Genomic DNA, 15,376 nt, shown 5'->3' on the forward strand with positions numbered 1-15,376 from the left:
CATCATTTGTCTACAGTCCCATTTTGTAAAATAAATCGGGAGAAAATCGTATCGTGAACCCAGTATCGTGAATCGAATCGTATCGGGAGTTGAGTGAATCGTTACATCCCTAGTAACCTGCTCAGGACAAAAAGCTACATCAATCATGGTATAGAAACTAAAAAACATTAAGAAATGGCTTTTTTTCTCCAGTTGGAAACGCTCGTCATACGAGCACACGGCGGATCTTGCGGGTGTTCTTGGTTTTGAGGTTGGTTTGAATCATTGCTGTAAAAAAATCACAAAGAACCCAAATTAGTTTCTCCTTTTCTTCTATTGAAGGGTACCTGTAGTGAATTTTAATTGAACGCTCTATCAAAATATATATAAAATATATAATATCAACTGCTTTGTTGGGTTATCGGCTCCACTGAAACGACCAGAATCAACATGTTATTGAGTCATGGATTGTGTCACAACTCCTCCTACAACGAACGCGCACATTGGCTGCAAGCACGTCCGCCGAAATGCCATGTTTAATTATCTCAGCGTTGCTATGAAATGACTTTTAAAGAAAATAATCCAACAAAACCTCTGGTATTACATGTGATCTTTTGATAGAGCTTGCCATTGAAATTCATGTTCAATGTTGTCGTATACATGAATAGTCTTGAGCCATATCTGTACTTTGTGACTGGATTTGTAATAGAGAGCACTTAGGACTAAAAACATGAGGAAAGGTCGTCTATGTCCAATACGTCAAGTTCTTTTAAATGTAACTGCAAATAGGGCCACAAAATGTGATTGTCCATGTTTTGAGGGCCACAATATCAATATTAATGTCAGCATTTAGAATTAGCACTCTAATCATCAATGAAGGAAAGAACAAAGATTTTGTATGTATTTTTGTTGTAATGTTGTATATTTTCTTTCTCATTTTGCGTGTTTTTAAAAATAATTTTGTGTATTTTTCAGGTTTGTATTTGTAGTTATCTCTTGTGTTTATGCAGTACTTTTGTGTAGCCTATATGTGTTGTCATTTGGTTTATATTTGTTGTCCTTTTGTGTATTTTTCTGTAAATTTGTATGTTTTATAGTGTCATTTTGTGAATTTTTGCTGGGGTTTTCTCTGTCATTTTTGTGTTTTTGGATCTTTTGTGTATTTTTGTTGTTGTTTTGTATATTTTTCAGGTTTGTATTTGTAGTTATCTCTTGTGTTTATGGAGTACTTTTGTGTAGCCTATATGTGTTGTCATTTGGTTTATATTTGTTGTCCTTTAGTGTATTTTTCAGTTATTTTTGTGTTTTTGGGGTCATTTTGTGTATTTTGGTTGTGGTTTGGTTTATTTTTCAGCTTTTTATCTGTAGTTATGTCGTGTGTTTATGGAGTACTTTTGTGTAGCCCATTTGTAGTAATTTTGTTGTCCTTTTGTTTATTTTTCTGTAATTTTGCTGTTTTAAGTATCATATTGATGCTATTTTTTCTTAATTTTCTGTCATGTTTGTATCTTTGAAGTCATGTTTTGAATTTTTGCAGTTTTTTTTTTTTAAATGTTAATTCTGTCATTTTTGTGTTTTTGGAGTAATTTTATGTGTTCACTTAGAGGGCCGCATAAAACTGGAGTAGAATTGGTATAAAAACCTGAGTTGGGGGATACCAGTTTGTCAAAATCAACCAAAATGGAGCATTTTCCACGACCATAAAGAGGCTGTTCAAACTGATTGTGTTTGCAGAATTAACCAATTCAATCAATGCTGCCTTGCTATGTCTCAAACTATTGTAAGATAATGTGTAAAACCAACAGCTCACCTTTGAAGTCCACTTTGTAGGTCTGTCCACTGACGGTGAATGTGAAGGAGTCTTGAGGGTTTCCCTGGTACCTCCTCTCCATGTCATCACTAGTGATGGAGGACTCAGTGGACGTGCCGCTCTGCTGAGACACAGTCACATGTTGCCTTCACCCTATACGTGTACAGCCATTGTTATTCCTGTGACTACCATACTGTACATACCCTGGTTTTGTACTTGTGCCACGTCCCACTGTCTCCTTCAAACTGCCACTCAGGCTGAGAGCGCAGAGATACAGCCTGCACTCCTTGTATTATTCTGCCCGAGAAAAGGTTTAACTTGATCACTGAATAAAGAACGTTCTCTGGTTCACATAGTCAGAATTAGCAAAATGACATCAAAAGTAATCAATGGGTTTTGGTAAAATGTTAGACCTCACGTCAGTGGTTCCCAACCTTGGTTGTGTCGTGGCCCCGAGACATTTTTGTTCTGAGAATTTAGCTTTTGATAACGTTTGTTTACTGTGTTAAAAATACAGATGATCCAGAATTAGTGCACAAAGTGACACTTGAGAAGATGCACCATCTCATATATTTTTAGACTTTTTATTTTAACTAGTTTTATATTTGAGAAAGTGAAAATATAGAATAACGTTGTTTGAGATTGCGTGTGGTGCTATAATTTGAGAAAGAATAACAATTAAAACATTTTAACACATATTTTTAACTAGTATTTTTTTTGTAAATTAATTAGTAGAAATTTCAGGCCACCCCACATGGGGTCATGACCCCAAGGTTGAAAAACACTGCCTTACACCAAGGAAGGGGATTTGGATCAATAAACTGATTCTGGATCAGTTAGAAGAAAAAAAATCTCTTATCAATTCAGAAAATTAACTCTCGGTTTGTAATTGACCAAACTTTATGAAATTTGACTCAGTTATGTCAGGTTGGTTCCTTAATTACTCCACTGTTTTATCCAGATTAGACCCAGATTGAGCATTTTATTACAATTTTTTGAAAAAATTGGGCTCGCCATACATTTGGACCTACTGTATCAATGCGGATAGACATTTCTGTGTAAATGATCATGGTACAATGATCAGGATGATTGATCCAGATATTTGCCAATATCTGGCAAAGAAGGAGATTTGGTGATTGGCAGAGATTTATTTAGTCATTTAAAATCCAAAACTGAAACTCACCCAGCAATTTTCTGCTTCTGTTGAAAAAGTGGTCGTCGAGTGACTTTGGCTTTTGTCCTTGGACCCACCTGCAGCATCTCTAACAATAAAGAGAAAAATAGAATGTTGTTAGAAAGTCAAATAGTGACGCATGAAGGGTTTAGTTCAACAGAAACTGTCAAAACCTTCATCTTTCTACTACTGTAGGGCTGCTTGATTATAGAAAAAATGATAATCACGATTATTTTAGTCATAATTGAAATCACGATTATTCAAATGATTATTTGTCAACCAAAAAGTTTTTTTTTTTTTTGTGCAAAAAAAACATATATTCTTTAAACGTAAATAAAATCCTTCAAACACTAAAATCAAGTATGTTCACTTTTGCACAAAACCAAACACTTCTTGCACGTGATGCGTATTTGCTCTAGATCTTCATCATCAAACCCAAAGTGTTCCTATAGAAGAAAATTTGACTTGCCACTTGTTATCAAGTGTTTTTGCTGCTTTTCCTGCCATGTCTCAAGACCACGAGGAATAACTTTCCACGTGTTAGCCTGCAGGCTAGCTTTAGCTTTGAGAGGGGTGGGGCGGAGGGAGGAGCTTGCATGTGTGTGGATTAAACAACTCAAAGTTAGTATTAATAAAATGTGTGTGCCAAGCTTTATTATTTGTAGATGTCAGAAATAGTTGGTTTGTTTTATTTAGCGAATAAAACATATGTAAAAAAAAAAATCTATATATATATATTTTTTTTTTAAATAATCGTTTTTCTCAATTATGTTATTTTTGTAATCGTTGGGTGTAATAATTGAATTCGTATTTTGATTAATTGAGCATCCCTAGCCTACTGTGTGAAAGCAACATACTACAACGTAACTGTAGTTTGTCTTTATTGCACTTTCCTTAAAAAATACTTCTCACATAGTCCAAAAAGCCGGATTTAACAGTTTCTCACCACCTAAAACATCAGAATTCTTCCGATTACTTTTGTATTCATAAAGCTGCAAGAGACAATCATTTTTATCAGATAAAGAAATCGTGTAGATGTCATTGATCAATAAATTGGAGATAATTTGCTTTAAAAAATGTAAAAGGTTGAAATCTTCGCCGTAAAAACTTGGTGTTTTGTCATTTTTGGAAACTTTGTGTGTGTTGCATTGTGGGATGTTGAGTCTCATAGATGGATGTATAGAAGTGTTATTTAACGTGATTTTTTGTGTTCTGCCAAAGTGACTTTCCAACACATTTCTGGTGTTTTCATCGACTGAAAGTTGGCAGATGTTTATTTTGGGGTTTACTCAAAAAAGATCTGAATGTGGCAGAAGATTTAAGACTCTTGAAGTGAAGTGATATCACAGGGAATATCAGGAACAAAAAAGTTAACATCCTTGTCTGGGGAACCCAGCCCCCCTCACTCCCCTCATCCTGGGAGACTCTGTGGAGTACTTCTGCTTCCTGGGGACCATCATCCTCAGCAGAGGATGTACTTCCTGCGGCAGCTGAAGAAGTTCAGTCTGCCAACGAGAATGATGGTGAACTTCTACAGCTCCATCATCCAGTCCATCCTCTGCTCCTCCATCACCATCTGCTACGCTGCAGCTACGGCCAAGGACAAGGCCAGACTGCAGCGTATCATCCACTCAGCAGAGAAGGTCATCGGCTGCAATCTGCCCTCCCTCCAGGACCTGTACGCCTCCAGGATTCTGAGGCGTGCAGGAAAGATTGTGGCTGACCCCTCCCACCCCGGTCATAAACTGTTTCAATCTCTCCATCAGAACCAGGACCTCCAGACACAAAAACAGCTTCTCTGCCACCATCCACATGAACACACCTCCAGTCACCCACCCACTGAAGTATACTTCCAAATTTCCCAAGATGCATTTTTAATCAACGACGAAAACCTGAAGCACACTGAGGCTAAATATCTACACTGATTCTCCAACTTTGAAAATTCTGAAAGTATTTTAAGCAAGAAAGTGACAAAGCAGAATATCAATACGTGCTCATTTGATCCATAAAACACATTTCATGCCAACATTTCATAGATCCTCCATTGTGCAAATGAAGAAGATTCCGGTTAACTTCAAAACAAAAGCCCTATTTACAAAAGAGTTAAAAAAAAAACTAATGGAAGACAAGAAGAGATGCTTTTATTTTGAAAAGGTGATGTTTGATATTTACCTTGAAGTCGGTCCCAGGACGGTTTTATGTTCCGCTCGCAATGCATCATGGGGCGGTTGAGTGTGACTAGTGTATAGTATTTATATTACTATAGATATAGACAGTATACTTCTGGGTTATTCTCACATACTCAATCATTTCATATCTAATGTAAACGCACTACATACTCATTTTGACATCAAACTTAGTATGAGTAGTACGTTAGTATGACATTTCAAACACAGCCTCTGTCTTTATCTGATCATCAGTGTTGGGAACGTAACGATACTTTAAAAAAGTAATTAGTTATAGTTACTCACTACTTGATCCAAAAAGTAACTGAGTTAGTAACTGAATTACTCTATAATAAAAGTAACTCATTACCAAGGAAAGTAACTATTTGCGTTACTGTTAAAAAAAAAAAATTGCTATATGTCAAAGAATTCAGATTTTTTAGATGCGTGTGTCGTTACGTGGTGCTTCATTAAATTTGAGTTGCTTCTAACGGATGTGGACAAAGTCTTCACTCCTGGATATAATGAACACGTTCTTGCCTTTGACCACAATTAATTTAAAGTAGTGTTTCTATCGCCACCTTAAAAATGCCAACTTTTCATCGGACTGCTCCACACTCGCCATCTCTGCTGCTTCATCAAATCTGTAGTGGTTGTGTGTGTGTGTGTGTGTGTGTGCTGCCACATGTGTAAAAACGCTGGCTCTGATTGGCTACCATCAAACATGACGCCGCCTTAGCCAATCATAATCGCTCACCTTGTTTTTAACCCACCTCCTCACTACAGCTGAGTATGAAGCCAGGGGTGCTTTCGGATATTAGTTTATTCAATCAATGCATGTAACGCACCGCATTTAACGTTCAGTAACGTTAACGGCTTTGTAACGCCGTAAAAAGTAATTAGTTAGATTACCCCGTTACTGAAAAAAAAACGCCGTTACCAAACACTGTTATTTTAAACGCCGTTATTTCAAACACTGCTGATAATTTGTTTTTGTCTCCAGCAGCTTTAAACAATAAATGCTATGTTTAAAAAAATCATTTGGTCAGGACTTTTGTAAATGTGTGAAAGTTGTTGTATCTTATTTCATCTCAGTGTAGTTATATAATATCCCCAAATGAAGTCCCATCATGCATTGGGCTTCTCAAACAGCTGGACACAGCCCTCCTCAGTGTTATGATGTGAGTGTCGGTCACCTGTAAATCTGATCTCGTAGGTTTCTCCTCCAATGTCGAAAGTAATGGAGCTCGCTGGGTTGTTCTGGAACTTCTTCTCTATGTCAGAGCTACTCACAGGACTGGCCTTACCCTTCACATCCTGTCCCAAAGTTTAAAATCACAACAACACATTTAGAAAGTCTATCTAAAGGATCCTTCCCGCAAAATCAGTTGCATTGGATGTACCTTCTCTCCGTACTTGATCCACTTGTGATGCAGCATGCAGTACCAAACCCACGAAGAGTTTCCGTCACTCAGACGTCTCACGCTTAGTTTTTTATCAACCACGGTCACATTTCTAAAGCTTATACTCACTGCGCTGTAGACAAAACCACAAGACATAGACTTCAGTTATAGTAAATAATGTTGGGACCAGGCAAAACAAGACAGCAGCTGTTAGCGTGTAAAGGCAGATTTGAAAAATTCAGTTATTAGGAGAAACAATAAAATAAAATACATATTTCATGTAGACAGCATGTATATGTTGGTCATTTGTTTTAACAATGATTTATTGGCTCCATCAGTGGAAAAATTATTTTTAAAAATAAAATCTTTGCATTGACTCCAATTGTTCACGAGAGCGAAATTCAAAATGATGTAAAAGAAAAAAATACAGTTTTTGAGATAAAATTCTGAGATTTTCCTAATATCATCTTCCATTGCTCTAAAATACTGTATAAATATTGAAAATGTATCTAGTGAGAATTTGCTAGAATATAATGCAATGGATTTTATATGGCGTCTTTCATAGACTCTCAAAGTGCTTATGTTTACATTACTGCTTACAGTCAAACATTTTGATGCACTTTAAGATCAATTTATAGCTAAATCAAAAATCTGTTTGGATGGTTTGTGTAGGACAGTCTGAAGATGAGCTTGAGCAAGTTTGGTGCAAATTGAGCAAAAATTGTGGGAGGAGACGCAAAACTAAATCTCAAGCCTGGCCCTGAATTTTACCGTGTGAAACAATTTGCAAATACAAAAACACGAAGGCAAACAACCAAACACCAATGTAAATGAGAAAAACACAAATGCAAATGCAACAACACGAATGCAAAAGCTACAAAACAAACGGAAGTTCTGAAAAGTCAGTAAGACATTGTTTTCTGTTTTAAAACTTAAGCTAAAATAAAAAAAATAGCTTTGTATGGGTCTTACCTTGTGATAAAATATTAACTGGTATTGTGTAATCCTATATTTAGCTTTATACCATGTGGCTAATCTTAGCTTATTAAAATGCATACGCTGAACTGAACTCAGGGGTGGATTCACTAAGATCTGAAATAAAGTCTGGTAAACCAGGTGTGTCCCTAATTCCTTTGGTGGCGCTGTTTGCTCACATTCACAACACGGACCATAATATAGACGTGGTCCAGACCGCCCTATTTACAACACTTTGCTTGTTCAATGTGGAGAGGTGAGTGCACAGAAGCACAAAATGACAAATGGCTTCTCTGTCTGCAGCACAAACATTTAATAATGTAGAAAACAAAATAAACAAATAAAAAGGTTTTTTTTTTTAAACAAAAAACTTTAAAACCTAACCTAAAACCTATAGTTTTTCCCCCTAATTTAATGTGGGTGCTCCACTAGGTCCTGTTACTTTGCTCTTAAAACAGGAGGATTTGGACATGAACCGTCCTATTGATCTGTTGATGCCATTGATCTGAGTTAATACAGAAACACAGTCTGTCAATCAGTCGATCAGCACCATTTGAAGATGATCTACTGAGCATCATACAGCAGGTCTGAGTTCCTGAGTAGTCACGCACACTCTCATTTGTGAATATTGTTCCATCGCTGCGTAAATGACGCAGCTGATCAGCTGATTATAGCCTGACGCTCCATGCCATCAACGCGATACGAGAGTTTTACGGTCAAAACACTGGAGCAACATCCATGGATCTCTGCATCCTCTCTGCACTGCAGCCACTGGACACCACACATGCTGCCGCGGGTGCACGTCCAGATTTTTCTCTCACACACACACACTTTACTCTGCATTTTCTTATTCAGTGGATGTTAATACTGGCTATTGTTTTATTGAAATGATTTTCTTATACTAGAAAAGGTTAACTGGAGTCTTTTTTCCATCTCCGCTGTGTTTTGTGTCAACATTTACTGCAGCGGATCTCTGCGTGTGTGTTTGCACCTGCTTGTCAGTCGTACTATTTTCCAGTGCTAAAACAGTCACCGCAAACAGTTCATGATTTGATGAATTACATTGTGCCCACTACATTAATTTATTTGCATTTCCTCCTCCCATTTTTTTGTGCCCCTTATGAGATCCGCTTACTTTACATATTCATCAGAGAGAAACGCGCTAAATGGATTGTGGGCGTATTGTGACGCGCTGAAGATGCGTTGTCCTGATTCCCCTTATTAGCACGTGGAGTGACGTTAGCACACGTTTTAATACCCCTAAACCTTTAGTGAATCCGCCCCTCAGTGTGGTGTTGTGACTCTTACCCGTATTGTGTGTTGTAGATTTTGATGCTTTTGGTGTGTGGCAATGAGTACTGGGCCTCAATCACGTCATCGTTATCGATGTCCTTCCAACCTTTGCCATCGTCCAGCTGCCACTGGTAGAGGCGTCCATCAGTGAGTTTGGGATCTGACAGAAACACATTCAATAAGTGGCTCCCTTATTTTTAAACTTCAGAATTGTTGTATTCCTCACCAGAAGTTGCCGATTGGCTGGTAGCACCTCTGCTGCTGAGTGCTTTAACATCGTGGTTGAACTTGCATTTAGCCCCGTAGCGACAGTTTCCCTTCAGAGCAAATTTGCAAACGTGCAAATATTGACAATTGGCACCATTCTTACAGCCACCGCTGTTGTAATATCTGCAGGCCTGCTGCGCAGAGCCATTCAAAATAAATCACAAAGGGAAGAGGTCAAAGATAGGCTTGAAAATATTGAATGAAAAGATGTTTTGGTGTAAGAAAAACAACAACTAACTAACCTGAAAGCTGATTTCTCTGTCTAAAGAGCTTTCGCTGCTTGAATCTGAAACATCTTCACTTTCCGATGAGTCATTATCTGAAGAAAACAATAAAAAAAACCCATATATTTACTCTACATGCTTACTAAATGCTACTATCCAGCAACACCGGGCACAAAAATGTGATCAGAGGGTCACATGATCAATATTCATGTCAGCTTTTAGAAAAATGACCAATCTGAGCATTAATACATGAAAGAACAAAGGGTTTCTGTGTTTTTGTTATAGTTGTGTGTGTTTTTGAAGACTTTTTTTGTTGTTGTCATTCAGTGTGTTTTTCTGTTATTTTTGTGTATACTTGTAGTAGACTTGTTTGTTTTTGGAGAAAATGTATGTACTTTCTTTATACCTTTGTGCAATTTCTGTAATTTTGTATGCTTTTTGGAGTGGTTTGTGAGTTTTTGTCATCATTTTGTGTGTTTTTGTTGTCATTTTGGATTCATTTTTGTGTGTTTTTGGAGTCATTTTGTGTATTTTTGTTCTCTTCTGTTCATTGAGTCATTTTGTGTGTTTTTCTGTGTATCCTTGTAAGTCGACTTGTGTGTTTTTAGACACAATGTGTGTATTTATTTGTGTGATCTGTAATTGTGTATGTTTTTTGGAGCAATTTTGTGTTATTGGTGTAATTTTAGATTAATTTTGTATACCTTAATGGCATTTAGTTGACTAAAACCAGACTGATGACTAAAACTAAGTTGTATTCTAGTCAAAAAACTATGACTAAAACTAAATAAAAATGTGCTGCCTGTCAAAATTAACACTAGGTTTAACAGTTACAAAAAAAAAAAGAAAAAAAAGAAAGTCTGCTGCCCTCTGCTGGCCACATAACTCCACACAATAAATTACGTTTTTTGCAAATAAAAATGGCCTTGACGTATATATTGTAAGTTTTATAGATATATAGATAAATTTTTAGATATATGACCTTTTTTTTTTTTTTTTTTAATTTAAAGCTAGAGCTTACATAACACGCACTATGGCGTGCATCAAAACGAAACCGAAAAGATTCCAGAATAACCTGACGTCAACAAATTTTTGCTTTAATGATTTATTTTAATAAATTATTTGATTTTAATCTGTTATACCAACATATTAAAAACAATTGCGCTGGTTTAAAGACCAGTTTAGTAATGCTAATAACATACACAACCATCACACAGAAACACAAAGTCAGTAGTTTAGGATTAAAGAATTAAGGACACTGTTATCCACCAAACCTGCTACTTTAATAATAAAAGTGTTCGTAAAGCAGTAAAATAACATTGTTTTGAGGGGCTCGTGCCTGTACTCACGTCCAGCGGTCGCCATCCTGTAGTTTGAGTTACTTTCGTTTTCCTCATTTCTATTTTTAGTTGTGCAATAGTGTGTTTTCTAGTGTGTTACCTTTATGCTTTAATCAGCTTATGAAATAATGACATTGTTTGGTGAATATATGAACTGATTGTTAACTACTTTGATAGTGAAAAAAAAAAAAATAAAAAAAAAAAAAAAAAGAAATTATATATATATATATATATATATATATATATATATATTTGCATATATATATATGAAATGATTGTTAACTACATTGTTAGTGGAAAAAAACAAATAAATAAATTGAATAAATAAAATTGATAATTATATATGTGGTTTTAATATGTTGGTTTGTGTTCACAATAAAAAAGAAGAAGAGAAAAATCATGTTTGTGGTATTTTCATTTATTTACTTATTTGTATTATTCTATACAATAACAGTTCTAACAGTGTGAAATAAACCAGAGAGCAGCCTGCATAGATTATATTTGGACACAATTCCTATTTGGCAAGTTTTAGAGTTATGTATAAGGTGAATAACTCCATGATTATATGTGCTAATACATATCAATTTTCAAGAATAATAAAAAATGTGTTTAAAAAATATCACAGTCCTAAACCAATGGGTTCCAGACCTCAAGCCTCTGGCCCAGACATCCGGCCTCTAGTGGGCGCTGTGGTGAACAAAACGCTAGGATCCTAACCATAGACAGTATATACTTAGACGTCGCAGGGCTGTGGAGGGACACGTCAACAGCGCCGCCATCTTGGTCCGGTGTTGGTGGAGGCAGCGGTGCATGGACGGCGACATCTCTCTATACGGCTCTGGGCGGCAGCAGTCGATGCGGCGTCTATGTCATAATGTCTATGGTCCTAACTCAATGGGTCCTAGACCGATGGTTTCCGGCTGTGCAAACGCGTACTATTGACCACTTGGTCAATAAGCCACACAATAAATCCCGACACATTTAAAAACACATTTTATAAAATTGGTTATTAAATACTCTAATCGTGACAATAATGAACAAAAGAAAATACAGGAAATAGGCAAGGCAAATTTATTTGTATAGCGCATTTCATACTCAAGGCAACTCAATGTGCTTTACATGATAAAACATTCAATTGTTTAAAATCAATAAGAACATTTAAAATCATCAGTAAAATCAATTAAAATCATCAGTAAAATCAATTAAAATCATCAGTAAAATCAATTAAAATCATCAGTAAAATCAATTAAAATCATCAGTAAAATCATCATTACATCAACAACATGACTAAAAATCTCTCTCTCAATCATATGCAGTAGAGAAAAAAAGTGCCTTTAACTTTGATTTAAAAATGTTCACATGTGATGCTGACTTCAGCTCTGCAGGCAGTTTGTTCCACTTCTTTGCAGCATAACAACTAAAAGCAGCATCACCATGTTTACTGTGAGCTCTGGGCTCCACTATCTGACCTGTGTCCATAGATCTGAGAGACCTGCTGGGTTCATACCTGACTAACATCTCACTGATGTATTCTGGACCAAACCCATTCACAGATTTATACACCAGCAGCAGAACTTTAAAGTCTATTCTGAGGCTGACTGGGAGCCAGTGTAAAGACTTTAAAACTGGAGTAATGTGTTCTGACCTAGATAGAAAAACTAAGTCCAACAAACTTGTTTCGGACCCCCTGTCCCTCCCTCCCTCCCTCCCTCCCTGTCCTACACGTGTCATTGCTGCTGTCACGGTTGCCTAGCGACAGACCTCACACAGCTGCGCAGCTCGAACCCGCGCTTTTTAAAAATGTCCTTCACTACACTCCGTCCTCTGAAGCCCAAATCCGGCCCATTCTGGTCTGGACGTCGTCAGTGGAGGTGATTAATAACAAGTGAAGAGAAGAACGTGTCGGTGAGTTTCAGTGTCACAGACATCTAATGAGGCTGTTGAGGTTTTAAACGGGAATGAATTCATATTTATTTAATATACACAGTAATATTAATTCATTTTGTTTATTTATTATTTATTGGTTTATTTAACAGGGGAAGTGTACATTATTATCCATACAGAAAATGTACCAGATTTAGCCAGAAGGCTATTTTTCATCTGTAGTCCCTGGACCGAATGTTCAAATGTAAATAAAAAACCAAAAAAACCAAAAACAACCTTCTCAATGAAATCAGTATAGTGTATACAAATAATTACAGTTAAAATTAGGCTGTGGTTATTGATACGTTTTCGTATCACTAGTCTCGGTCAGTCTAAGCATAGCAGTGCCCGTCATTGTTCAGTTTAGGTGACGTGATCGGTGCACCACGTGACTTAACGTTCTGTCAGTTTTATTTTAGCTCATATTTATTTTTAGCTAACCCGCTAACCCTTTTATTGTAGCCCTAACCCTACCTGTAGCTCTATCCCTATCTGTAACTCTAACCCTATCTCAGGAAATACCCTAAATTGTATTTTTAAAGGTGGAATTTGCCATGTTAAATATGTTAAAATGAAAAAAATATACATGCCAAAAGTGGGATTCGAACCCACGGCAACGGAAGGAAGAAGCCGTGAATCAGGCACCTTAGACAACTTGGCCATCCTGACACGTTGAAAGTGCAGGCACATTATGCTTATGTATAAAAGGCCTGGAAAATGTACCCATAGTTTCAGTATCAATACTTTAACATTATATTGAATAATGTTATGTAAAGAAGGTTTTTTTTGAGTTAATGTATTTGAAGGGCTACAAAAATAAATTAATTTGTCCCCCACACAATTAAAGTCTTTATTTTCTTCCAGAATAGTCATTTAGTTGATTTTGTTATTTTACCAGGCATTTAAAACTTAAAGCTGATATCCGAAGTTTCTGAGAGGACTCGATGTCCCGCCCTCAACAGCTCCATTTCCTCCCACTGCCTCTGCAATCTACCAGAAGCCACGCTTCTACTTTTCTGCACGCACATCGCGGAACATATCAAGGTCGCATCCGGTGGCATTGATATAGGCCTATGGGTCAGGTAAGAGCCAAAATCATATTTACCTGTTTGCTGTAGTGACGTACGGCCTTGTTTTCGTGCACAGTTCTACATTCAGTTTGATTGACAGTCTCAAAAACAAGAAGTCTCGGCGATTGTTTCCATTTGTATAGGGGTCTATAGGACGAAGGAGAGACTTATATACATTAATGTATATGAATGACCACCGGCAGTAGACCATAGTAAAAAACTAGTTAGGTATTTTTATGATTTTCAAAAGAATGATACATAAACATAGATTTCACAGAAACTAAGGATATCAGCTTTAAGGTTAACAACCAGGTACGTTAATGGTCTATAGATGTTACAGGAGGTGAAGTAGGAACGTAGAGTTATTGCACAATGTGGTTTATTTTTAGGTTGACAAATTGTTATATTATGATTTTATTTGTTGTCAATGTCATTAATCATTAATATCCTCTGTAAGAAAATAACAATTCCTTATTTCAGTATATTTTTTAAAGTTATCGGGAGCCATTTGAAAAGCCTCAAAGAGCCACATAAGGCTCCAGAGCCGCAGATTGCAGACCCCTGCAAATGACAGGAAATATACAATAAAATACACAGCGAAAAAATGTACATAATAACATTACACACTTCCATTTTCATACTGTTTATCTAAAAAAAAAAACAAAAGACAGCCAATATACATATAAATATTAAATTATTGCATTTGAAAAATTAATCATACGATCGAATTAGCAGTTATTTAAAAAAAACCTGAATAAATATTGTTTAGAGAAAAAATTCAATTACCACAGAGCAAGTATTGTATATCGTTTAATATAACAAAATTAATATGATTTAATAGGTGTCCTGATTATTTACATGGGCAGAAACTCGCTGTTATTAGTCCTGGGTGAGATGGCGTCTAAACTGGAGCTGTTCTCGCGGTAGATTGTGTCCATTCTCTTGTTTAGTTCTAATCTTATTAAGCTATTACCTTGGTTGGGTCATCTGAGGGAGGGCGTATGATGTTGAAAGACCCAAAACGCCCAATGATCTCAGGAACATCACTGAAAATTGTCCCACAGCATCCTAGGATGTATCTTTCACTCACTTAGAATACAAAGGAAGGTACCTTTGATTCTCAATGTGAGGTACTTCCTGTCCAGCCATGGAAACGAATAATGAAGTAAGTACTGTCCGTGCCCAATCTTTTCAGATCCCTTCAACGCACGTGCGAAATGCGTCTACGTCCGGCCGGCCTATTTCACGGTAGTTTGTGTACCTTTTAAAAGGTTGAAACCCTGCTATTTAAAAATAATTAGAAATGTATGTTTTCAGTGAATTCCGATTTATTTTGTTTTTTATTTTATTTTCCGTTTGGTTTTTGATTGTCAATGTTATGTATTGTGTTTTGAATCATTTTTGTATATATTGTCCTGCAGTGGTTTTTCTTTTTTGTCTTTTTTCATTTTATTTAAGTTAATTTTATTTTAAGTTAAAAACACCACAAAACAGTCACATATATGTACTATTTGTATGGTAAATGGACTTGATTTATATAGCGCTTTATCCCCACACTGAAGTAGTCCCAAAGCGCTTTACATATCAGCTCATTCACCCAATCACTCACACCAATGGGACAGGACTGCCATGCAAGGCGCTAGTCGACCACTGGGAGCAACTTAGGGTTCAGTGTCTTGCCCAAGGACACTTCGACACATAGTCAGGTACTGGGATCAAACCCCCAACCTCTCGATCAGAAGACAACCCTCTA

The 15,376-nt window shown here is 36.6% G+C and overlaps 1 protein-coding gene across 3 annotated transcripts; it reads right to left on the reverse strand.

The window, feature by feature from the left end:
- LOC114465402 (protein mono-ADP-ribosyltransferase PARP12) lies at positions 1-10,678 on the reverse strand. Of its 3 annotated transcripts, none has more exons than XM_028450392.1 (10): positions 10,640-10,678; positions 9,309-9,385; positions 9,026-9,197; positions 8,815-8,959; positions 6,532-6,664; positions 6,325-6,445; positions 2,973-3,051; positions 1,993-2,086; positions 1,790-1,913; positions 1-267 (listed from the first exon to the last, which is right to left on the reverse strand). In XM_028450392.1, the coding sequence occupies exons 1-10, from the start codon at positions 10,653-10,655 to the stop codon at positions 206-208; spliced, it is 1,023 nt and encodes a 340-aa protein (XP_028306193.1). In that variant the 5' UTR covers positions 10,656-10,678; the 3' UTR covers positions 1-205. The 3 variants fall into 3 exon arrangements, with proteins under 3 accessions (XP_028306193.1, XP_028306191.1, XP_028306190.1); XM_028450390.1 differs by having other exon boundaries at positions 1,790-1,910; positions 9,026-9,200; XM_028450389.1 differs by having other exon boundaries at positions 9,026-9,200.
- Positions 10,679-15,376: the final 4,698 nt, after the last annotated feature.

The sequence above is a fragment of the Gouania willdenowi genome, chromosome 6, assembly GCF_900634775.1.
Source record: "Gouania willdenowi chromosome 6, fGouWil2.1, whole genome shotgun sequence".
Classification (NCBI taxonomy): Eukaryota; Metazoa; Chordata; class Actinopteri; order Blenniiformes; family Gobiesocidae; genus Gouania; species Gouania willdenowi.